Source organism: Grammomys surdaster, unplaced genomic scaffold (genome assembly GCF_004785775.1).
Source record: "Grammomys surdaster isolate TR1022 unplaced genomic scaffold, NIH_TR_1.0 126185, whole genome shotgun sequence".
Lineage (NCBI taxonomy): Eukaryota > Metazoa > Chordata > Mammalia > Rodentia > Muridae > Grammomys > Grammomys surdaster.
The window spans coordinates 5,080,205-5,105,202 of record NW_021620991.1 but is presented as its reverse complement, the minus strand read 5'-3'; the positions used below and the strand labels follow the sequence as shown (position 1 = coordinate 5,105,202).

At 45.6% G+C, this 24,998-nt stretch overlaps 1 protein-coding gene across 4 annotated transcripts in view; it reads left to right on the top strand.

Moving 5' to 3' along the window:
- The window catches only part of Rere (arginine-glutamic acid dipeptide repeats), a 214,443-nt gene that overhangs the window by 120,925 nt on the left and 68,520 nt on the right, over window positions 1–24,998 (top strand). For all 4 annotated transcript variants that reach the window (XM_028757843.1, XM_028757840.1, XM_028757842.1 and 1 more), the window contains exon 10: window positions 9,299–9,397. In XM_028757843.1, coding sequence (XP_028613676.1) covers window positions 9,299–9,397 — 99 coding nt within the window. The remainder of the gene's footprint in view (window positions 1–9,298; window positions 9,398–24,998) is intronic.

Here is a 24,998-nt window from a genome sequence, read left to right as displayed (position 1 = left end):
TCAGCAGGTACATTGACTGCTGTCGAACCTCCCAAGCCGAACATGGTCCCAGGAACCTACTCAGTAGGCAGAGAGCATTGCCCACTGCAAGTTGTCCTCTGACCTCCATGTGTGCACTCATACACAGAACACCTACACGGGAAGAATTTTTAAATAATTTTTAAAAGTATACAAAGAATTATAAGATCCAAATCCTGCTTTTCCCCTTCATACGTTCTTTTGGTTGTTTCTTGCTGTGTATATAGCATATTTTGGATAGCAGAAGACTCTAATCTTACATTGTTCTTAGTAGACTACATTTATTAAACATTTGGCTTGAAAGCAGTCTGACTGAGGCTTTTCCTGCAGTCACTCTAATGACTGTAATTGTAAAAGGTGCTCTGGTATGGGAGAGACTGCCAGGCACACTGCCATTTGATCTAGAAAGGTCACGGGAAGAGGAACATTTAAATTAAGTTATAAATTACAATTGAAGAACAATATTTTGATGTGTGAGACCAGAGATGTCAGAACAGGGGGATGTAATTCATGGGTTCATTATAGAACAGGGGTGCCTGACAGCTGAGCCATGCCAAAAAGAAAATTTATTTGCAACATCACACAAGCAGAAATGGCAGCTCCTATGAGAAGCCAGAGCAGGAACTGGAAACCTTGTGGTAATGCTCGAGTTTATGCTAATCAGGAAGCCAGAGACCCAGAGATGTCTAATGACTGCGGTAATATAAATGAGGTGTTCTGACACGGTGCACATTTTCAATCTTATTTAAATTAAGACCTCGTCCTTGCTCTGTAAAATAACATACTTTATAACCAGGCATTAAGGCTGGTCCTCTCACCTCTGTGTCCAATGCACAGTTGCTGAAATTTGAGAATCATAGAGGCAGGAGAATTAAGGCTTGAGACAAGATTTCTATGCATAGCAGCTTTGAGAAAGGGTATAATTTAATGTTTATAGCAGTCCATGAGAAGTTCAATCATGAGTTAATTAAACTGTAGGCAGTCATTAAGTATTATTTATTCTTTTGAGAGGCTTGCCAGTAAAGCACTTATATATATTAAATTATAGAAAGTAATAAGCAAGGGGCGATTTGTCGGGTAGAATAAGAGGAGCACATTGAACTTAGGCAATTATGCAGAAATGTGTTTTTCTTCTTATGGCATGATCCTTTCTCACTGCTAATCAGGAAGGGTCAGGGGCTGTAATGAGCCTCTGAACAGTCTGAGCCATGTATCTGAAATAGCACTGCCAGTGAGGAAACCACTGTAGGGCTTATAACTATTTTAAATCTCATGGTATCTGATGCTTTGTGTCTCATGTAAAGCTTCCATGGTTTCAGAGAAGAGGGCTTCAGGCAGAGGGCTGGTACTGTGCCCATTTGACAAGTGAAAATGTCCATTCCATAGTTTACGATGGAGCTGGTAACAAGCGTCTGACCCTAGGGGCTGGAGAGATGGCTCAGAAGTTCAGAACACTTCTCTTGGTGGAGGTCCCCACTTCTTTTTCTAGCATCCACATGGCAGCTCACAACCATCTGTCACTCCAGTTTCAAAGAATCCTCCATGGGCAAAACAATCAGATAGATAGATAGATAGATAGATAGATAGATAGATAGATAGATAGATAGATATTATGTTGGTGGTGGTGGGTTTTGTTTGATTGGTTGGTTTTTAAGAGTTTGAAGCTGGGTTGTGGTGATGCATGCCTTTGGGAGGCAGAGGCAGGTGGATCTCTTAAGTTCCAGGCAGCCAGGGCTACACAGAGAAACCCTGTCTTGAAAAACAAACAAAAGGAGGCTGGAGAGATGGCTTATGGGTTAAGACACTTGGGTGCTTCTTTTAGAGGACGGGGATCAATTCCCAACACCCACATGGCAGTTTACAACTGTCTGTAATTCCAGTTCTAGGGGATTCTCACACAGACATACATGCGGGCGAAACACCAAAGGGACATAACATAAATGAGGGAGGGAATGAAAAGCATTTGGACCTTGCCTTGGATCCTGGACCCTCTTTGCAAAGCTACAGAAGTACAGAAAGCACTGGACACAGTCCTCGGCAGGTTCTGGCTCAGCTGCGGGAAGGGAGGTGCCAGTTTCATCTTGGGCTCTGTTGTTCAAATCAACAGTTACTTTTCTTAAATAGTAGGAACAAACCGTTTCCCAGAAGCCTCTGTTGTTTTTAAGCAGTGGAGTCCTCGCCCTGTCCTTGCACAGTCCGTCTGTCTCCCGATGTGCATCTTTATGGCTGGCATGCTGAGTTGCTCAGCTAGCCCTCTGTAGATTAGTGGGGCCCAAACATCCTGCTTGTCCAGTGCTCTCTGCTTTTGTGGATAGGAGGACATGTGGTAGGACTAGACCTATAAGAAGACCTGTTCTGACAAAGGTGCCAAAATGAAGAACAGGACACATCATAGCCAAAGCCTAGGAGGCACAGCCCAGGGCCACAGGACACTTGCCTAGAAAGAAGACACTGATGGGGATATCTGAAAGCTGGTAGGTTCATGAAGGATCCCCACTTTGTTACCAGATCCCCATCTTTAGATCCTAGCTCATTGGCTGAAAACAAGCAAGAACTCATGCTGCTCTCCCTGGCTGCCTCTGTGGTGATGAGGTGGATGTTTCCCTGAGTGGCATCTGTTCGGTGGGTGACAGACTCCTCGTCCGTCTCAGTGCTTCTCCACTCACTGCTGTCACAGCTCTAAGACTGAGTCATGTGGCTAGTGTTTGCAGTAATGTTTCTAGTAGTTTCAAAATACACAGTTTTCTATGCTTTCCATAAAAAAAAAATGCCATTTAATCCCAGATTTGATCTGCCTAGCTTGGTACAAAATGGACACCAAGGTTTAATTAGCAGCTACCCTGCTGTGATTGCCTCTCCATGACTACAGAGTGAAGCTGTAGAATAGTTGAGAGTTTCCATTGTCTCATTACTGCTTCTTCCCAGCTTCCTCTCGGGATCTTTCACCTCAGTAACAGCTCGAGGCCTGTACTGAGTGTCCTCACTGACACGCGTGTCTCAGTGGAGACCAGGAGGCAGGAGACATGGCTGAATGGCTGAGCCCTGAGGAGGAGTTGCTGCTCTTGCCTAGGACCAAAAGTTTTTTCCTAGTACCCATATCATGTGTCAGTGCCTTTACCAGGCCTCTGCAAGAACCTTCTTGCACACGGTGTAGACACACACACACAACAACAATAAAAAGGAACAATATCTATGTTATTTTAACCTCAAACCAAGGCAGTAAGATGTTTAGGTAATGGTGCTGGTTATCAGGCATTAAAGGAAAATAGTTCTTTTTAAAGATTTATTTATTTTATGTATAAGCACACTGTAGCTGTCTTCAGACACACCAGAAGAGGGCATCAGATCCTATTACAGATGATTGTGAGCCACCATGTGGTTGCTGGGACTTTAATTCAGAACCTCTGGAAGAGCAGCCAGTGCTCTTAATGGCTGAACCATCTCTCCAACCCAAAGGAAAATAATTTTAATGGCCATTTTTAAAGATCCTAATAAGATAGCTAGTATTTTGGTTGAATTTACCAACTCTGACTGACGTGAGGAATGTGTGAAAATGTCCATTTTAGCTCCTCTTCCAGTTAACTTACTTGTTCATGGTGGGTCAGGCAGAATCCAGCTTCTCAGTAGGCTGAGATCTGTGTAGCTGGGGATCTTGTCCCCTGTGCACTGTGCCACTTTACACCGTGGTTAGCCATACGTTCCCTCTGCCCACTCTGTTGTTCATCACCGTGTCCATCTGAAACCTAAAAGAGGGTCTGTTAGAGGTGAGTAAAAGTCAGTCCACATGGCCGGGATGAGGAGCTCCTGCCCTCCAGGTGTTTCCCAGCATGCTTTAGAGATAGCCTAACCTGTTGTGGAGCTCTGAAGGCCATCATCATTTGTAGAATATTAAAACTGTATCTTTGGTGAAACGTGATTACAGTTGCATGTTCTCCCTCCAGCCCCCCCCACCCCCTCTTTCTACTGTGAGTTACCTGTGAATTACCAGAACTAGAAGTTCACTCTAGTCCCAGCCCTCCTTGGCTACATAATGAGCTGGAAGCCGTGCGGAGCCCTACCCTCGATAGGATCTCACTGTGTAGCCCTGGCTGTCCTAGAACTCACAGCCGTACACCTGCCTCTCTGCCTGCCAAGTGGACCACCAAGCCTGGCTCTGAGTACCACCCTTGCCCCCACCTTTTTTTAAATTTGACATAGGATTTCTCTTCATAGTCCTGACCACCTTTGAACTCCCTCTAGATCAGGCTGGCCTCAGACTTACAGAGATCCACCTGCCTCTACCTCTTGAGTGCTGGGATTAAATGAAAGTCTTGTTAAAATACCTTCTATTGATTTTCACCATATGTGCATTGATGTTTTGCCTGCATGTATGTCTGTGTAAGAGTGTCTGATTTTGTTTGTTTGTTTGGTTGGTTTTTCGAGACAGGGTTTCTCTGTGTAGTCCTGGCTGTCCTGGAACTCACTCTGTAGACCAGGCTGGCCTTGAACTCAGAAATCCACCTGCCTCTGCCTCCCAAGTGCTGGGATTAAAGGCGTGAGCCACCACTGCCCGGCTGAGTGTCTGATTTTGGACACAGTTGAGCTGCCATGTAGTTGCTGGGGATTGAACCCAAGTCTCCTGGAAGACCAGCTAATGCTCTTAACCACTGAGACATCTGTCTAGCGTCCAGAAACACTTCCTGTTTTTACCTTTTTGAGACAGTGATTGTGGAAGTTGGGCTTCCTCAGGAGCTCTGTCGCACTGCAGCACTAGGACTCAGAACAGCCACTCTCCCTGTGGGAGGTGGAACTTAAGTTTTATCAGATTTGTGAAGGGTGGAAGATAGCTATAACCTGAGCTTCTCACTCTTTCTTCTGCTTAAGACTGTGTCACACTGGACTGGGAGAGCATCTCTGTTCTGGGAGAGGATGGGGCTAAGTTCTCAGCGCCCACACGGTGCAGTTCCAGCAAATCCAACGTCCTCTTCTGGTCTCCAGTCCAGTAAAACACTCATACTCGAAAAAATAAATATGTCTTTAAAATTAAATCATTCTATTTTGGTGGCTTGTAACATCTAAATTGTATTGCTATACATAAAGTATGACTTTTTTAATTATATGAAAAATTCCAGAAAGAAACAAGTCATAGATGACATGCAACTCTCTTACGGTATATTGTTATACTATTCTATTAGTGATTATTAGTCTCTAAATGTATTTTATTTGAGTTGCATTTTATCCTTCATGTGGATATTTAGGGAAACACCTGGTTTATGTAGGTCCCACTCTCCATTTCAGGTGTCCACTGAGGCTTTGAACCTTCTCTCTTCCTGCAACTCTCTCTGTAGACCAGGCTAGCCTCGGACTCAGAGATCCTGACCCTAGTAGGAGATGGAACCTTGTGGGCGCTGACAACTGAACCCTGTCTCTGTAAGAGCAGAGACACTCTCCCTGCCAGCCCAGTGTGACACAGAGTGCGGGGACTACAGGTGTGCACTGCCACCACACACCCTGCCCTCTGCTGCCTCAGATAGGATTTCTATCAACTGGGCGTGAATGGCTGTTACACTAAGATGGTATCTATCCCTCAGTGACAGGACGGCTCATCAGTTCAGAGTGTATGATGCTTTTGTAGAAGGTTCTAGTCTGACTTTTAGCATCCGTGTCAGGCATCTTTCAGTCACCTGTAACTCCAGCTCCAAGGAACCTGAGTTGACAGTTTTATCTGAGTTTACTTATGTGCCTGCACACACAGACATACATGTAGAGATACACATACATGTAATTGAAATAAATGTGTTTTTTTTCAAGGTGGTAAAAATGCTGCTGCTGCTGCTGCTAATAATAATAATAATAATAATAATAATAGAAGGTGAGGTCCGGCTAGCAAGATGCCCTGTGCTTTCCAGATGTATGTTTGTTTCAGGGAAGAACTGGGTAGTGGTTCTTAAGTGTCGATTGAGCTTAGATTGGTAGGAGCCAGGCTGTGTTAAGAGGCTAGGCTGCCAGTAGGTCAGTTGCTTGTTAAGAACATAGGAGCTGGAGAGCAAAGAGGGTCGGGCTACCATTGTAGTTGCTTTGGGTATCAGTGTGGTCTGAAACATGTCCAGACGGAGGCGTGTATGCAGGTGTGGGTGTGGGTGTCTCCTCATTCTCTTCATTCAGCACCCCACCAGAAAGTCAACTGCAGTGTCTTATGCAAGCAGCAGTATGTTCTCTGACAAAGCAGCAGCCACATATCCACTAGCCTAAAGCTCTGTCTGCTTCTCTCAGAGGCAGGCAGGATTAATGACATTCAATAGCAGTTCACTTCTAGTCTAGGCCGTATGTTCTTAGGAGCAATTTCCTGGTCCCAGACACCTAAGACTAAATGTTCAAAAAATTTCCTCTGTACCATAATAGAGTTCTCATGAAACGTCATGAAGTGCAGTATTACATGGCTTTGCTTATAACCTCACCAGTCTTCAGTCTAGAAAGTGATGAAAATGGAGGCAAGCCAGGCCTGGCGCTGCACGCCCGTGTCTTCATCCCAGCACTCAGGACGCAGAGGCAGGTGCATCTCTGTGAATTTGAGACCAGCCTGCTTGACATAGTAAGGCCCTGTCTTTCAAAAAAGGAAAACAAAACAAAACTTGCCTGAGAACGCTTCCTTCCTCTTTGTGACTTTCCCTTCTGAGCACCCTTCCCCCAGTCCTCCATGAACCCAGTTCAAGTGTGCGCATGTGCGTGTAAAAACCAAAAGTTGACGTCATGTGTTGTCTGTAGTCACTATCCACTTATTTATTTATTTATTTATTTATTTATTTATTTATTTATTTATTTATTTGAGTACACTGTAGCTATGTACACCAGAAGAGAGCATCAGATCCCATTACAGATGGTTGTGAGCCACTATGTGGTTGCTGGGAATTGAACGCAGGATGGCTAGAAGAACAGCCAATGTGCTCTTAACCCCTGAGCCATCTCTCCAGCCCCCTCTTTTCCCTTTTAAATATATTTTTTAAATTTTACTTGTAATTGTGTATATGTCTGTGTTCACATGACTGTAGGTGCCTTCAGGGCTTGAGGCATTGGATCTCCTGGAACTAGTGTCACAGGCAGTTGTAAGCCACCTGAGACAAGTGCTGGGTGCAATTCAGACCTCAGAAAGACCGGTGTGAGCTAGGCCTCAGTAGACTCTCACTGAACCTGGAGCTCAGCAGTCCAGCAAGACTCAAGCTTATGAGTTGCTTGCTCATAAACGGTGGCTGGGATTTCTGTGCAAGCAGGCCCTCTCCACGGCCCGTAGTTTTCCATGCTGCCTTATCACTAACCCATACTCGAGAGTAACTGCTTATAAAATATTATTAATTTCTTGCCCTTAGGTTTTTATTAGAAGTTTCAATTTGATCAACTTGATTTTATTTTAAAGTACCACTAAAATATGTATGTTTTAAATTGAACGGGCATATAAATTTTCCTTCTGTTCAGTTTTGTTTCATATTTTATCATTCAATGTCCTCATTGTACCAGAGAACCTGGCAAATGGTCCCTTGTTTGAAGCAGAGTATGACCATCTGACTTTATTTTACTCTTTTTGTGTGTCTTAAAGAAGACTGGATGATAAAGCTTACCTAGTGTAGGTAAGCAGCTTTCCACTTGGGTGGAGTCTGCTGAAGGCAGGACTTGAAGGCCTTCATTATTTCACTTAGTTTAACAAGTATGTCTCAAGGCCATCTTGAGCTGTGATGGGCAGACAGACAGATGGTTTTAGATGCAGTACTGCAGGTTGAAGGTATAGATGAAGTGTGAGGATCCTTCTGCCCAGTGGCTCTCATCACCATCTGAAGGAAAGGTGGGATGTAGAGGCCTCAGCAGAGTGTTTCATGGGACAGGAGTGATCAGTGGCCACAGCACTGCCTGGTGCTGGGAAACCTGTGGGTTATGAGCTTTGATAGGAAAGATGTCTGTTCTGAAGGGCCAGCTTCTTCATTCAGAGCTGCAGATACACAATTAGGTCTTTTTGAAAGTCTATATTTTGCACCCTTTAAATGCTTTCTAATAAATTACTTCACTAAAAAGACTAGAAAAGGATCCAGTCTATCCTGTTTTGGAAAGAATGGAATAAGAGCCAGGCATGGTGGCACACACCTTTAGTACCAGCATTCAGGAGTCAGAGGCAGGGGGATCTCTTGTGAATTTGAGGCCAGCCTGGTCTACAGAGCAAGTTCCAGTACAGCCAGGGCTACGTAGAGAGACCCTGTCTCAAAAAAATCAAAGTAAACAAAAGAATGGAAGAGGAACATGAAGCTTCTGTTGGGTTTGAGTCATGACTCGACCTCGTGGTAAGCATCTATATTCATCCTTCCAAGGTGTGGTTTCCACACTTGTGAGATGGTGTGACATCGTAAGATTAAGTACAGGATTAGTGAAGGTACCGAGTGTCCGTGTGTGTGTGTGTGTGTGTGTGTGTGTGTGTGTGTGTGTACACGCACGCATGCACGCGCGTGCTTGAGCACTAAGCACCATGCCAGGCTATGTGTGTTCTACAGATATTGGATTTTGAGGGTTTGGGGGGTGTGTGTGTGTGTGTTTGGTTTGATGTTTTTGTGTTTGGTTTTTCAAGACAGGGTTTCTATGTATAGCCCTGGCTGTCCTGGATCTTCCTCTGTAGACCAGGCTGGCCTTGACCTCAGACCTCAGCCTGCGTCTGCCTTCCGAGTGTTGGGATTAAAGACATGCACCCCCACCACCAAGCCTTAATGCTGTTCTTCTTGCCAGAATGTTCTTGGCTTTACTTGTCTCCTTCCCTGTGCAAATCCGTTTTCTATTACTATAGCAAATATCGAGCTAACTCATCTTGGGAATATAAAAGTTTCCTTTATTTTGCTGACAACTTGACAGGTTTACTATGTGGTGTGGCTCGGCTGGCTACCTTTTGTGCTTGTAGTTGAGGAAACATGTTATATAGTAGAGGCTGTGTGAAGGAGGAAGCTACTCATCTTGTGATAGGTGGAAAACAAATCTGAATAGGTCTTCCCCTTCCCACTGGGAAGTTCTAACACTTCCCAGTTACATCATGCTGGGAGCTGAGCCTTCAATAGTACCATAAAGGGACAGTCCCAACGAAGGGGATAAGGGTTAAGTGGAGAAGGCAGTGGTCAGGCGACAGTGGATTACCACAAAATAGTGTTCTTCCATGATTGCTCTAAAAGAATACGGGTATATACAGAGAGAATATAAAGGTATGGGACTTGTCATTATTGATTTGCCTTGATATCTATGTGGTACAGTTAATTAACTAAGGTCATTGTTGTCTCAGCTACATGAAAGCAGTTATGATGCCGGCAAAGCCCTGCAGCGCCTGGTGAAGAAGCCCGTGCCCAAGCTGATCGAGAAGTGCTGGACAGAGGACGAAGTGGTGAGTATCGCCCGTGTGCCTTGTGCTTTGGGCCTTTGGGATGGTTCTTCTTGCATGCAGCCTCCCCGTTCCCCACGGGAGCAGGCTGTTCATGGTAACGGGACGGCCATGCTGAGAAGAGCCCTTGCTGTACAAGCATGAGGACCTGAGTTCCAGTCCCCAGTGCACCTGTGACTCTCGAATCCTGAGGAGCCGGGACAGGAGGGTGGCTGTGCTGCTGCCTGCCTGGCTTTTCTCTTAAGTTCAGCAAGACCCTGTCTCACAGGAATAAAACAGCAGAACACCTTCCCTGCTGATTCTGAGAGGTGCCTGTAATGTATCACACACCAGGGAAGACCTGTAAGAAAGACTGGATTGATTTAATATCCTTAGGACCCACAGGTGATGGGGACATTTTCTCTGAGTTTTAACAGTTGCTCCTCGACTAGGTTGGTGTGATTTTGTTTTTGGTGCAGTGATACTTCTCTATTTTAACCATGTCCCAACCATGTCAAAACCAGAACCTGGCATAGTGTGCTGGTGACTTGAATATAGGACCTCAGGTGGAAGGCAGTTGCTCCAGAGCAGGAAGCGTAGCCGTGATTGAACACTAAAGGAGATGGATGGGGAGGGAAGGAGCCTGCAAACACAGCCGTGCAGCCCTGCGATTCCCAGTCCACAGAGCTCGTCAGGCTAGTGACTTATAAAAGGGGTTGCTGTAAATGGCTCACAGGTTTCCTGTGCCTTTGCAATATGACAATGACTGCCTGACATTTGCCCTTGAGGTAAAATGCAGTTGAAATACACAGAGTTGTTGGAAAGATCCTTAGTTCTGTTCTAAAGCATGCTAAGGAAAAGTCTTTAAAAGTGCTTTTTGTGATACTATTCACTTTCATGCAACAGTATTTATGGTGGGCCTACGCTGTGCTAAGTCCTATGCTAGGAGCACTGTTAAGACCATGATATTTCTTTTTTTGTTTGTTTGTTTTTTTTCGAGACAGGGTTTCTCTGTATAGCCCTGGCTGTCCTGGAACTCACTCTGTAGACCAGGCTAGCCTCGAACTCTCGAACTCAGAAATCCACCTGCCTCTGCCTCCCAAGTGCTGGGATTAAAGGCGTGCGCCACCACCGCCCGGCTAGACCATGATATTTCTTAGCATCCTGAAAGGGAAACGATCTGAGCTCAATATGTGCCAGTGGTGAGAAGTGCCCAGGAACCAAGTAGGCTAAGGTGGGAGCAGCTGGGCGGGGCCCTGCCTTAGAGAAGTAGGGGCAGGAAGGCCTTTGGGGAGTGAGAAGGGAAACTCTGTGACTGAAATTTCTGTGTGCAAGAAATAGGGAGGGTAGGGCTGGGACGCAATGAGGAGAGAGAGAGGGCAGAAGGGAGGAGGGGAGGAGGTGGCCCCCAGGGGCGGGACAAGTGTCACCTGGGGAACTGTGGTTGAAATGTTGTCATTTGCTCCACAAATACATTTTTCTGGTTAGTGGGCTTTAGGGTGAGATCCATGTGTAAGGAAGGCAGAGCCACAGGAATTTCACGTTCAGGTAATGCTAAAGAGAAAAAAAAAAGATTGAGCTGTTTTGAGAGGTCATGCTGACACACTTTTACCATATGCCTATTTTATAGGAAGGAGCTAGAATTCTGATTGGTACGATTTTCAATTCTGCAGAAGTCTTTGTAGAGGAAGATACAGGGGAGGAAAGGACAGAGCGGACACAGGACACAGGAGCGGCTGTCACAGGGCATCATGCCTGTGCAAGTGTAGTAATGACTGCAGTATCCATTCCTGCAGCCTGAGCTGCTGCATCTCTCCTGAGTGCCTCTCCTCCACTGTCTGCCACCTGTCCTGGGGTCCCCTCACCTCCTGCCTCCTCCTCTGTGGCTGCTCACCCTGCTGTCCTGCTCTAGCCCTGCCGCCCCTGACCCTTCTCTCATGGCCTCTCATTCCCTCTGGAACAGCACACAACAGAGCCCTCTCTTCTGCTTTTCTAAAAGAAAGACGAGTTCCTTTTCTGTAGCTCTTCTCATGCTGGCTCTGCTGCTGCAGAAGGGTGGGGGGAGGCGGAGGCTTGGGCATCAGAAAGAATCCTGCTTCATTTTGAAAACAAAACAGGGTTCCAAAGTGGCAAACATTCCAAGTGTGGGATAATGATTCTTAACTGTGGAAGCACACGTTGGTTTGGGCTCATTTTTATCATGTTTGCTTCTTGTTTGAGAAATAGTTTGGCAGTCACCCAGCCTTGCAGAGCTTCGGGATCTAATGGTTCCCTTCTTTGTGAAAGCTGGAAGGTGGCTGAGAGGATGCGGTGGATGGCTGATGGGTTGGAGGAAGCTTCTGGTGCATCTGCATCAACTCTGAATAGCTAACAGTGGTGACAAGGCGGTCCTCTTTACCCTAGCCTGCCTTCGGCTAGGAAAGCCTCAGCTATGTCTCCAAGCTGAAATAGGTGCACAAGCCTAGCGCCCTGATTCTTCCCTCTTGGTGTTCACATACTTGGAACATTCTGGTTATTTTGCTGTCCCCAGCATGTTAATTTGACCATAAACTCAGTATCTATCTGATGTAACTAAGTGACTTTCACAAAATGGTTGTAAATGCTGACTTCAGAGATCCCTTGCTGGGCCAGAAAGGTGACCTGCATTTTCTTACTTTGCCAAGCAACTGTTCCATGAAGAATCCAGCTTCTGGCCCTCAGTGTAGACCATGGGTTCTCAACCTGTAGGTCAAGACCCCTCTGGTGATTGTATATCAGATATCCTGTATATCAGATATTTAAAATTTGATTCATAACAGTAGCAAAATTACAGTTATGAAGTAGCAATGAAATAATTTTATAGTTGGGGGAGGGTCACCACAACCTGAGGAAGCGAATTAAAGGGTCGCATCCCTAGGAAGGGTAAGGACCACTGGTATAGACCCTAACTGTACCTGAAAGCTGAGCTCAGTCTTCTGCCTGCTCTGTAACCATTGTCCTCTCTGACCTGCACCTTCTCTTTGCTCCTCTGTTTTCTCTGTTTATTTCACTGAGGTCTGATGTCCTGGGCTCTCAAATTCCATGTGTCGTTGAGATTGACCCTGAACTCCTGATCCTCCTTCCTTCACCTTCCAGGTTCTAGGATGGCAGACATGTTTTTCTCTTTTTAAAAGTTTTTATTTTTAGATTTGTTGTTGTTGTTTTGAATAAAACTCAAACACAAGCGAGTGAATGCTCTTGGAGGCGAGAGACCTCAGAGAGACCTCAGACTGCCCTGGAGCTGGAGTCTCAGCATGGATGTTGGAGGTGCTGACCCCTCCTCTGCAGGCGCAGCAAGTGTCCCAGCCATCAGGGTCTCTCCAGCCTTGTCCACCTCTAGTCCGAGCTGACTGTATGCCCACTTTATAAACTGGTTAGCGGTGAACACTTTGATGGTGAAGGTAAAGTCTCCCAGTGACATGCTTACAGACTGAGTCCAGCATTTTAAAATGTGGAATGGTTGGTTGGTGTAAGAATTTTTACATGCTTCCCAAAATTGACCTTAAATTTTAGACTTTTGTAGCCAGCTTAGTGGTGTTCACCTTTAATCCCAGCACTTGGGTGGCAGAGGTAGGCTGGTCTCTGTGTTTAAGAGTTCCAGTAGCACAGCCCTGTCTCAGGGTGGGAGCAGGTGGATTTTGAGTTTTGAAGAAGTCTTCAGGTTCTTATTCATCTTTGTCAGCAGCAGCAGCAGCAGCAGCATGGGAGCCACTCCTCCTAGAGACAGTGATGTCTTCCCCTGGTGCTGTGGTCCCTCTCCTAGTTTATGGAGATGATGTTCTAAGTGAAGTGAAGTTGGGGCTGATGGAAGCAAGCCCTGCTGCTGTAAAATCAGACTTACTCTAGAGCTTAGTTAGGGATACTGTTGTTGTGATGAAACACTGTGCCCCAAAGTGACAGGATTTACTCAGCTTACACTTCCACATCACTGTTCATCACTGAAGGAAGTTAGGACAGGAACGCAAACAGGGCAGGAACCTGAAGGCAGGAGCTGATGCACAGGCCATGGAGGGGTTCTGCTTACTGGCTTGCTCTGCCTGTGTTGTTATAGAACCCAGGACCACCAGCCCAGAGATGGCCACATCCACAATGGCCTGGGCCCTCCCCCATTAATCATAATTTTAAAATTGCCCTACAAGTTTTTCTATAGCCCTATTTTTATGGAGGCATTTTCTCAATTGAAGCTCTTTTTTTCTCTGATGACTCTAGTTTGTATCAAGTTGACATAAAACTAGCCAGCACAGCTGGGCAATGGTGGTGCACACCTTTAATCCCAGCACTTGGGAGGCAGAGGGAGGCGGATTTCTGAGTTCGAGGCCAGCCTGGTCTGCAGAGTCAGTTCCAGGAACAGCCAGGGCTACACAGAGAAACCCTGTCTCCAAACACCAAAAAAAATCTATATGTTAAAATAAAAACACAAATCCTAAGTTATTAAGTTTTAAGTTGAACATGATAAACACATTTAAATATAATGCAGAGGCCACAGTCTGAGCTGCACCCAATCAGAGCAGATGAAGTCCCCCTTCCCAGCTTCTGTATTACTGATTCAGAGTGCAAGCCTCTGGAGCTGAGCCTCTGTTGTTGTGAGGGGATTCCACTGCTGCTTGCTGCTGTGCTTCTAATTAGCATTCAGCTGCTGAGTAAGGAAATACTGGGATGCTAATTGAACTCTTGTTAAAATTCTAGGCCTGCATTTCCCTTGTGGAGTTGGGCTGACTTGCAGGTTATAGGATTGGGTGCCCCGCTGCCCACCCGAGCCAAGCCGTGCCCTCGCCTTTGGCTTTCTGCTCTGTGGCTGCATTTGTGTTGTTTTGTTTTCATGCTGGCTTTCAGCAAAATGTGTCAGTCAAGGTGAAGGTTTGGTTGTTTACAATATTACAGCAGGGTGACTCCACTCATCTTGGGTAATTGTAGCTTTTTTTTTTTTTTTTTTTTGGTTTTTCAAGACAGGGTTTCTCTGTGTAAACTTGGCTGTCCTGGAACTCACTCTGTAGACCAGGCTGGCCTCGAACTCAGAAATCCACCTGCCTCTGCCTCCCAAGTGCTGGGATTAAAGGTGTGCGCCACCACCGCCCGGCGTAATTGTAGCTTTTATTGTGAAATACACTTCCCATTAAATATTTTATATCACTTTTGTTGTAATCCATTGAGGTGAACCACCTTGATTAAAAAAAAAGTTAATCAAATCCACAATAGTAACAGATTAACCACATGCGTGGATTCATTCATAGGTTCATAAGCTGAAAACATCTAACTCTTCTCTGTAAAACTTTGTTATCATAGATACACATCAATAGCCTTCTTTCAAAATTGACAGGACATAGCAAACTGACTTTCTGAGTGTCTGTAATACAGTGAACAGTGCAGCCGGCCAAGCAGTTACCTGATTACAGAATCCAAATGCTGGAGTTTCCCCTCCAGATGCCTTTGTTATGCCTCTTTGCAATGTCTGCCCGAGAAAACTTTGTTCTCTTGTTCATGCTTTCCAGCCAGGGTCAGGATGTGCCAGAAGACAGAGCTGCTTAGTGGGGCAAAAACACAGTGAATCTTACCTACTGTCTGTGTGACAGCAGGAGAAAATGTAATCCACAACAGAGTCAAAGTCAGCATCCAAGAAACAGCCAGGGGTTGGGAGGGCAGACCAGGGGACAGTGTGCCAGAGGAAGAGGCTGTAGCCAGCTTACACAGATTGCACATCCCAAAGTCCTGGTGTTAACTCTTACATCCACAACACAGGGGATGGCCTAGTGTGACTGTGATTTTAGGAGAGGTACCATTTCCCCAGCTGTTGATGTTACACAGTGATCTGAGTGATGCTGCCGGGCGTCCTTCCTGTGTGTCACTCAAGATGGATCTAGTAGTTTTATTATGTTAAATATACGCCATTCCCCTAAGTCAGAACATTGTTAAAACCTGCTTATTGGATCTTTTTATATAAATACATGCTTTATAACATCGTAGTTTAAATTATATGCTTACAGTTGTGTCCATGTAAATTGAGACATATAGTATTGAATTCTCAGGTTCGGTTTTGTTTTTTGGAATTGGGTCATATTGTGTAACTCCCGTTGACTCTCAGTAACTCAGCGGTCTTCTTGTTTTTTTCTTTTCTTTTTTCTTTTTTTGTTTTTGTTTTTGGAGACAGGGTTTCTCTGTATAGCCCTGGCTGTCCTGGAACTCACTCTGTAGACCAGGCTGGCCTCGAACTCAGAAATCCGCCTGCCTCTGCCTCCCAAGTGCTGGGATTAAAGGCGTGCGCCACCACTGCCTGGCCCTCAGCAGTCTTCTTGCCTCAGCCTTCGAAACATGGAATTTCAACATGTGTGATCAAGCCTGACCTGAAATTCTGACTACAGGGTTATTGGGGTTTTTTGTTTGGTTGGTTGGTTGGTTGGTTGATTGGTTGGTTTTGCATGTACGTGTATTTTGTTTTGTTTTCTTTTGTTTGAGACAGGGTCTTACTCTGAAGCTTTGGCTAGCCTAGAACTCACAGAAGCTGGACTGGATCTCAGTCTCTCTGTCTCATGAGTGCTTAGATTAAAGACAATCAAGCACCACCGTGCCCAGCTGATTTAAAAAAAAAAAAAGTATATGGGTGTATGTGTGGGTGTGGGGGGGTGGTGCCAGGGGCATATGATTCCCCCTGGAGCTGGAGTTACTATCAGTTGTGAGCCACCATGTGAGTGCGGGAAACTGAAACCTGGTCCTCCTCGAGAGCAAGAAATATTCTTGACCATTGAGCCATCTGGACCAAATTTTTAAGCTGAAAAATATCATCCTTCCTATGGAAACTCCGCAGTGATCTAAACCACAGGTGTGTGGTGCTTGATCATCATCACCACATGATGTCTGTTTAGGGGTAGAAAATGAGCCTCTCTGCATTAAGTACCCTACCCTTCCTCTGTGTTTAAACTGACCGCATATTATCCCCCCATCCGTTCCTTGTTCTTTCATTTTGTTTTGTTTGTTTTGGAAATGGTCACACTGTTTCTCAGACCCATCTGGAGTTGGCAGTCTTGCCTTAGTCTCTCAAGTCCTGTGTGGTATTGCATGTGGCATTACCATACCCAGCTTTAAGTTGATTTTGCTCCTAATGAACAGCTTAAGTTCTCAGCTCTAAGAGTAGGAAACAGAGAAAGATGGATGCTGACCATTACTGACCACTCAGTCCGGTGTGCTTGTAATGGGACCCAAGGTCATGTTCAGACCCTCCTGACTAAGACTAAGCTAGATTCAGTAAGATTCGCCTAATATTCCAGCTGCCTGTAAGGTTGGGCTGCTCCCTGTGATTAACTCCCGTCAACCTTTGAAGTAAACCCTTGTTTAAAGAAGTCAGTAGTGTGGATGGAGGACAGAGTTTACTGTCAAGTCCTTTTGGAAATAAAACAGTGAATCAATTATAGGGCTGGAGAGATGGCTCGGTGGTTAAGAGCACTGACTGCTCTTCCAGAGGTCCCGAGTTCAATTCCCAGCAACCATATCGTAGCTCACAACCATCTGTAATGGAATCTGATGCCCTCTTCTGGTGGGTCTGAAGACAGCTACAGTGTACTCATGTAAATAAAATAAATCTTTAAAAAAATCAATTATATGTACAGAAAGATGGTGGAAGGCAATCAGTTTTGTCAATTAGTTTGCAAAAAGATTCTACTGTTTAACAAGCTGTAAGGAGAAATAGTTTTTAAATCCTTGAGTAACATTTACAAGCATTAGAAGGTCTTTTCCTCTGTGAAGTCTACAGGTGAGGCTGCAGCCTTCCCTTTCACATGCATGGCTTCATTACTTCCAAGCTCCCTTGTTGTAGTGTGGCCAAAGGTGTGTTCTGTTTTTCTATTTTTTCCTCTTCATTTGTAAACCAAAAGTCATTTTCATTTTCTGTTGCCATTTTCTAAAACTCATTATCTCTTAGCCATATTTTTACTTGATTTTCTTTTAAAGCCAGCAGTACATCCAGGGCTCCTGGTGTGAGTGTGTATGTGTGTGTGTTTGTGTTTTGTGTTTGGACCTTGGAGCTGAGTAGAGCAGAGCTGAGTTGCAGGAAGAGCCCCACAATGCATATAAACTTGCTCTGGATTGATCCTTGTAGTTCAGGATAATAATCTTAGTCAAAGATTACTTTTTATTGAACATTTTTCATTTTTGCTTGAGATGGACAATGGGGATGTCTTCAGCTTGAAAGATTCATAAATACTAGGGCTGTTGAGACCACATTTTCCATCTCGTTTTCAAGGACATGTTAAAAAAAATGGAGATAGCATACACTTCCCAGTGCTGTCATCTTTCTCTGTTCTTTTAAACAATGAGAGCAGGACGTAAGGGGGCTTGAGAAACTTCACGTAATTCTCCCCCAGACAGAGTGGGCATTCTAGAAATGAAGGCGATGGAAACTCATTTCTTCTTCAGTTTCTTAGCAACAGAACAGAGTCAGTTTTAATGTGTGTGCTTGGAACATTCTGTGTGTATCAACATCAGAGCCTTCCTCTTTCACGCTTGAGATATGCTAGAATGCTAACTGGGATTCCGTGTTGGAAGAAAGGAAAGAAAGGAGGTAGAAAACAGGAGCTGTGCCCTGAGGATGGAACTCATCCAGAGCCAGCTCCTACCCCTACATCCCTCTGTCTGATATTGAAGGCCTCTCCTATAGAGGAAGTAGTCATCAGCATAGGCCTGTGATTGCCGGGGTAGAAGCATTTATTCCCTTTTGATTTGGACTTACTGATTGAAATCCAGCCAGACAACCTTGGTTTCTATGCTCAGGCTATAGCAGAGCAAACTGGGCAAATATGCCTGGCCTCATGGGGGTGACATTGCAATGAATAAGGTAATTAATACCCATTGGCAAGTGTTAACTCAGTGAAATGAGAAAAAGCACAGGAAAGCAATATGAAGTGCAGAGAAGCACACTGAAATTTCACTCTTGAGTGAAGACCTATACAACATTTGAGAGCCAGCCTTGCAACTATATAGGAGAACATCATTCTGGATCAAAGAAACAGAATGCAGTGATCTCCTCATCCTTGTGAGAGATCCTGTCCAATGTGGGGTGCTGTACTAGAGTACAAGGGAGGCTGCCTTGTCTAGGCTTTGTCCATGTGGATTAAGCCATGGTCACTGGGCTGTAATGGTATGGTCATCTGGGTGTCTGTATGCTAGATGAGGAAATCTGAGTATAGGGCCTTGGCTTAGAAAGGAAAACCCACCTTATATTACCCCAGAGCAGATGGAGCAGAAGAGCCCCCAGGAAGAGATGAAGTGAGTAGGCTGTGGGCATCTTGAAGCTCATGCCTGCTCCTCTGAATCCCATCCCTGTAACTGAGTGGATGGGAGTGCCATGAGCAGTTCTGCATCTTCCTGCCTTGCCTCCCCCTGCTGTGCCTCTGGTTCCTGTTTTGTGGGATTCTGAGTCAGCCTCTTCCCACTCTACCAGCTCAGTGGGTAGAGTCTGAGGCAGAGTGGACAGTGTTTACTGTACTACCTGGGTTTGCCCCAAATTCTACATTTGTGTAAGGAGCTGTTTTCTTGAGTATTCAGGCATAAGAAAAATACTTGAAAAGGAAATAGCATGAATTGTCCCTGCCTCTGAATAGCTATTACTAAGAGGTTAACTGAGGAAGTAAACTTGAAACAATTTAGGGTTATCAAGCCAATACTCTGAATTTTATCACCTACTGGAAATTGGGTCCAATGCTAGCTTTGAAAGTCTACTCAGGAAAAGGATCTCTCTGATACTGTTATTTGACAAAGTTGGCTAGTTTCTGTGTCTACTGACTTGTTGTAGTTGTTTTTGACAGCATTTCACGATGTAGCCATGGCTAGCCTAGAACTCACTATGTGGACTGGGCTAGTCTCAAACTCAGAGATTTCTCCCTGCCTCTGTCTCTAGAGTTCTTTGTAATTTTAATTTTTTCAAAGGCCTTTCTTAAGTCATGATTCTTAAATATTTTAACCTCTCTTTTAGCCCACCACCCACCAGAGATAGTGGGAAAGAAAGGTTTGGGGCAGGGAGTAAACCTGTTTAGGGGCGTGAACCTGTTTAGAAAGGTTCTTTGGAGCAGCTCCGGTCTGTGTTGTCTGGAAATCAGCAGTTCAGTTCACAGGTCAGCAGTGGGAGCTCGATCCACTCACAAACTCTTTACGGATATGCCAGCAGTTTAGTTCAGTAGAGTTGGGATAGCAAACAAGAATCAGCAGTGGTGCTACTACCTAGCAGAGACAGCCAGGCCAACAGTAGGAGAGACCAGGACCCATAGGAACACCAAGAGACATTCTTGGCTGTGGCTTTCTCAGTGAAGCGAAAATCTGTGAAGACTCAAGACCAGCAAGTATTGCACAGCTCGCTGTACCGGCTAGCCAAGCTCAGCCTCCGTCACTGTCCCTGAAGTCCTGTTCATACACTCCAAACATCACGTGTCCTCCACATGCCATGCCTCTGCATGTGCATCCAGTCATCCTAAGTCCACAGAGGCAGCAGGAAACTGCAGCACACCGCTAGAAGTTTTTTTGGTGCATTTATCTCTGTGGAGTCCTGACAAATGCAGCTCAACTGCATAATGTAAGGTGGACCAATACATGTGTGTTCTAGCAAAGAATCCTTCATCACGTGTCCTTTCCTGTGTTTGCTTTAGCAGAACATCCTCTCCTGTGTCTGTTTCGCCAAAATGTTCCTTCATGTGTTTGTGCCAGCAAAATACTATCCAACTGACTTTCCCCACCTTCAGTTGTCTGATTTTACTTACTAGATTATAGTTCCTAAAAGTGTTGTGGGGAGAGAGAGGTCTTTACCCTTTGCCAGTGTCATGCAGACTTAGTAAGGTATTAGCCGTGAGCAGGAAAAAGCTTGGCAGCAATAGCCCAGGTTAGCCTGGCCTCTCTGACTGACAAGCTGTTCTGTACAACCAAGCACTCTTTCCAAGACACTGGTGTGTTGATGTGGCTCTCGAAGCTGCCTACTGTGACACACACTTGAACCTCATGTGCCTCCCTTCTTCTACCGTGATCAGTGCTTGCTGACCTCTCAGAGGGTGTTCTGTATAGTCACTCTTGACAGTGAGACCTAGGAAACTATCAAACAAATAGACCAGAGAACTAGTGAGGGAGGGGTAGGGGAGCTGCACAGGAAAGGAAAGGAAAAAGGAAAAAGGAAAAAGGAAAGGAAAAAGGAAAGGAAAGGGAAGGGAGAGGGCGAAACACTGACTGATGCACAGCCCTTGGCCTGAGAACTTCGAGGCCTCTCACCCCACACTCTAGTTAATATTTAAAGCATGTATATTCTGCTGTCCGAGGTCACTTTATCAAGTGTCCGGAATGATGCTTCCAAAACCCTAAGAAGACTACTGTCTGCACACAAAATGCCTTAGGGGTACAGCTCTGTGGCTACTACCCAGTGTCAGTGCCCCCCGGCCCTGCTCTGAGGCAAACTTAGCTTTGTAGAAATGATGACCCGGTGAGTCACGCTCTTTCCCTCTCTCATATCTATAATCCAAGGCCATGTGGGGTGACACCAGCAAGAAGACCGACAGTTTGTGGAAAAAACATAGGTCTCACTAGACCTGGTGGTGAATATCTGTGATCCTATCTACTTGGGAGGCTGAGACAGGAGAATCACAAATTCAAGGATGGTCTAGGCAACCCAGTTAATTCAAAGCCACTTTGAGCAACCTAATGATACCTTGTCTCAAAATAACAAGGAAGGGCCAGCAAGATGGCACAGAAGGTAGAGGCACTCATCACATAAGCCTGGCAACCGAAATTAAACCCCTGAAGCCCACATACAAGTGGATAGAGAGAACCAACCCCACAAAGTTTCTCTTACCTCCACATGTGTGCTGCAGCCTCAATTCCCCATCCCATTAATAAATAATTTTAAAAAGAATTTTTTTTTTTTTTTTTTTTTTTTTTACAAGTTTGAGGAGCCAGGTGTAGTGGCACATACCTTTAATCCCAGCATTTGGGAAGCAGGCAGATCTGTGGGTTTGAGGCCAGCCTGGTGCAGCTCCCTTCAGGATCCCAAGAAGATTAAGATTCCTCTCCCTGTGGGGTTGGTTTTATTTTACTCTGAAGAAATGATAGGAAAAGAAGGAAGGGGAGGAGGGAAGCTGTGTACTGGCTGGCAGATGTGATTGACAGGAAATTTGGAACCGATGTCATCCCATCCTTTTCCTCCCCTAGTAAGAAAAATGGACCAGAGATTGTCTCTTAAATTAATAAAGTTATTCTACTAAACAGGCTAGAGAGATGGCTCAGCAGTTGAGAGTACTTAGTGCTCTTACAGAGGGTCTGGGTTCAGTTCCCAGCATCCGTATCAGGCAGCTCACAAGTGCCTGTAACTCAGTTCTAGAGGACCTAACACCCTCCGTCCTGCACAGGCAGCTATACACACGGTGCACAGATGCTCAACAAACGAACAATGAAGGTAAAGACGTTTACAAATGAAACTAAAGTGTGGATTCACAACTACGATCATGTTGAAAATGTCTGATCTTTCCCTCTGCAGAGATAGGCGTCAGAGATGTGTGCTAGGCATCTGTCCGTGAGCTGTGTGCAATGGGAGGGAGTGGAGCACCATGGAGCCTGTGCTGTGAGCTGACCCCGTTCCATTCTCCCTGTGCTTCTCTGAGCCGTCTTCTGGGAAGCAGAATTTAGCACTAAAATCTATGCACATGTTAAGCATTGGAGAGAGTCAGCTCTCTCCAAACAGTGTGGTCAGCCTAAATGTGCCATCCAGGGCCTCAACTCCATATTCTTGGACATACATTCATTTCATTCATTCATTCATTCATTCATTCATTCATTCATTCATTTATTTATTTCACAGCAGGCCAGAAGAGGGCACCAGTTCTCATTATAGATGGTTGTGAGCCACCTTGTGGGTGCTGGGAATTAAACTCACATCCTCTGGAAGAGCCAGTGCTCTAACCGCTGAGCCATCTCTTCAGCTTTGTCATCCATTTTTCAAAGATGAATTTAGAAAATGACTTTAGCTAGGTCATCATAAGCATAGCCTTGGGAGGGCCAGATGACCTAGACCTCTTGGCCACCTGACAATCCAAAATGGAACGGACTTTATATGTATAGAGGGCACCAGTGTTTGTGCTGACTGTCCTGTGCCGCAGGAGAAGACCTGGACTCCAGGTGTCATGACCAGGCAGAGCTGCTCACAGGTCATCGACTGTGGGGTGGACTTTGAACTTTCAGGACCCGCCTCCTCAGTCCCCAGATCTTAAGGTTGTTTTTAGATCAACCTGTGAGACAGCCTAACTTCTTTCTCAGTTTTGAGTTACTTCAAACTTTGTGACCCTGAAGCAGCTTGTCATAGATGAGCTGTCAGCTGTAGAACTTGACATCATCAGCAGAAGAACAGTCATCCCTCCTCCCCTTTTTAGTTCTGTCTGACATGCTGTGTCCTGGTCACACTATGAGGTGTGTAATCCACTTGCTCCCACATCTCAGGAAGACGTCACTGTGCCTCCTGCACACCGCTCCGTGCCCCGTGGCCACTGATGCGCTTCAGGCTAAGCAGGCTGTGCCTGTGCAAGGGACCTCACTTCTGTACTTGAATATCTTTGCAGAAGAGACACTGAATACTTGGAGCTGGAGACATTTCCCTCTGTTTCTGGTTAGCTAACTTTAGATTTGCCTTAAAGCGTCGGGCATAGGGTTTGCTGTTCTTCACCTTACACTGAGTTGCATGCCACTGTGATCCTGCCATGTCTCACACCTGCACTGTTCAAAGCTTTGCCCCGTGCTCTTGAGGCATTCTTGTCCACTGTCACTGCTCCCCTGGTTGGTTTGTTTCTTTGTTTGTTTGTTTTTAAATTAACTGAATTAATTAATGACACTTGGGAGGCAGAGAAAGTAGATATCTGTGAGTCTGAGGGCAGCCTGGTCTACAGAGTGAGTTCCAGGACAGCCAGGGCTGTATAATAGAGAGAACTTGCCCTTTTTTTGGGGGGGGGTGTTAAAAACAACATTGGGACAAACTGAGAATGGTGGTGCATGTCTATAATCCCAGCACTCTCTTGAGTTCAGGGGCAGCCTGGTCCAGAGTAACTTCCAAGGCAGCCAAGGCTCCACAGAGAAATCCTAAAAAAGCATTCGGGGAAGCGGGAGGCAGGAGGCATGGCATTACTTTATACAAATACACCGATAAGGCTTCAGCCAGAGTCACTGCTGATCTTCCGATTGCTTAGGCAGTGTGGCAGGCTACTCTGTCCTCCTGTGGTGTCTTTGACAAATTTAGCTCTAAATGTAAGTGAATGGCAGCAACACAGTTTAACCTTTTCTGTGCCTCTGCTGTCCCCGACACTGCTCTGAGTCCCCACAGATGAGGAGCTAGTGGCCAGCAGCTGAGGAGAGGGCTGTAGAGGAGGTGAAATTGGAGGGGAGCCTTGAGGAACAGATGGGATCTCACCCAGCAGTATGGATACCCAGCTGAGGAGGAGTGGGCCAGGCTGGTAGTAGACTGCCCAAATTGAGTGCAGCCTGTGTATTGATGGCCAGTTCTGCTGTGCCATCCTGAGAAGCCTGTGTCTGCCTTTGAGTGCCTACTAGCAGAGTTGAGTCTGCCTCTGAGGATCAGCCTGGTTAGCAGCAGGGAGAGTCCAAGAAGAGGGTTCTAAGACCACATGGTATACTCACTGCTGGAAATGCAAGTGTCCCAGTGCCCCGGCCACACTGAAGACCAGCCAGTTCAGAATCTGTCATGGCCCTAGCCAGACCACTGGACTGGGTAAGAGCCATGCTGATTGGAAAAGGTATGGGAAATGTCAGTTCACACCTTTGACTCAACATGGGTTGCAATCCAGCGTCACCAGACGACCTCTTTACTTGGGCCTTACCCTGGATATTCTGAGAATGTGGTACACTAATGTACAGCTCCCGTAGAGAGGAACTGAGGTAGAGGAAGCAAAAGGAATCACAGGAAAAGCTTCATAGAATCATCATGAAACTGTTAGTCCAGGTAGTGTTCTGAGCGCTTGCATGGCACTTACAGACAGAGGGAGTCACAGACATGCATGTCCTTCCCAGGCCGCAGAGCACATGACTAGGAGCATCTGTTTCCCGCTGTGTTCTGGAACACCACATGGCCACAGGAGCCTCAGGTGTGGAGGAGGCTGGTGCTGACCTGTGGGCAGAACGGAAGAGTCTGTGCTGCATTTGAAGGAACTGTGGAAGATGTAAATTGATGTAGCAATTAGGAATGAATGAAGCTTGTTGAAAAAAGGAGGGCTTGTTGGCAGCAGAGGAAGCTCAGCTGAGGAAGCTCGGCTTGAAGTGGTTAATCTGCAGAACAGGGATCTGAGGAAGAATAGGTCCTCTGAGATGGCCCAAGATAGGCAGAAAGTGGCTGTTGTGGTAGAGACAGATATCAGAAGGTAGGGGAACGGCTTGTCAAAGATTGTTAGGAAATTAAGAATTTATTATTTTGAAGGCCGGGTCTCACCAGCCCAGGCTGGTTTCTGTAACCAAGCATGATGTTAAACGGATCTCCACCTCCCACATGCTGGGATTATAGGCATGAATCCACCTGCCCATACCCAGTGCTTTCCCCATAGATAGATAGATAGATAGATAGATAGATAGATAGATAGATAGATAGATAGATAGA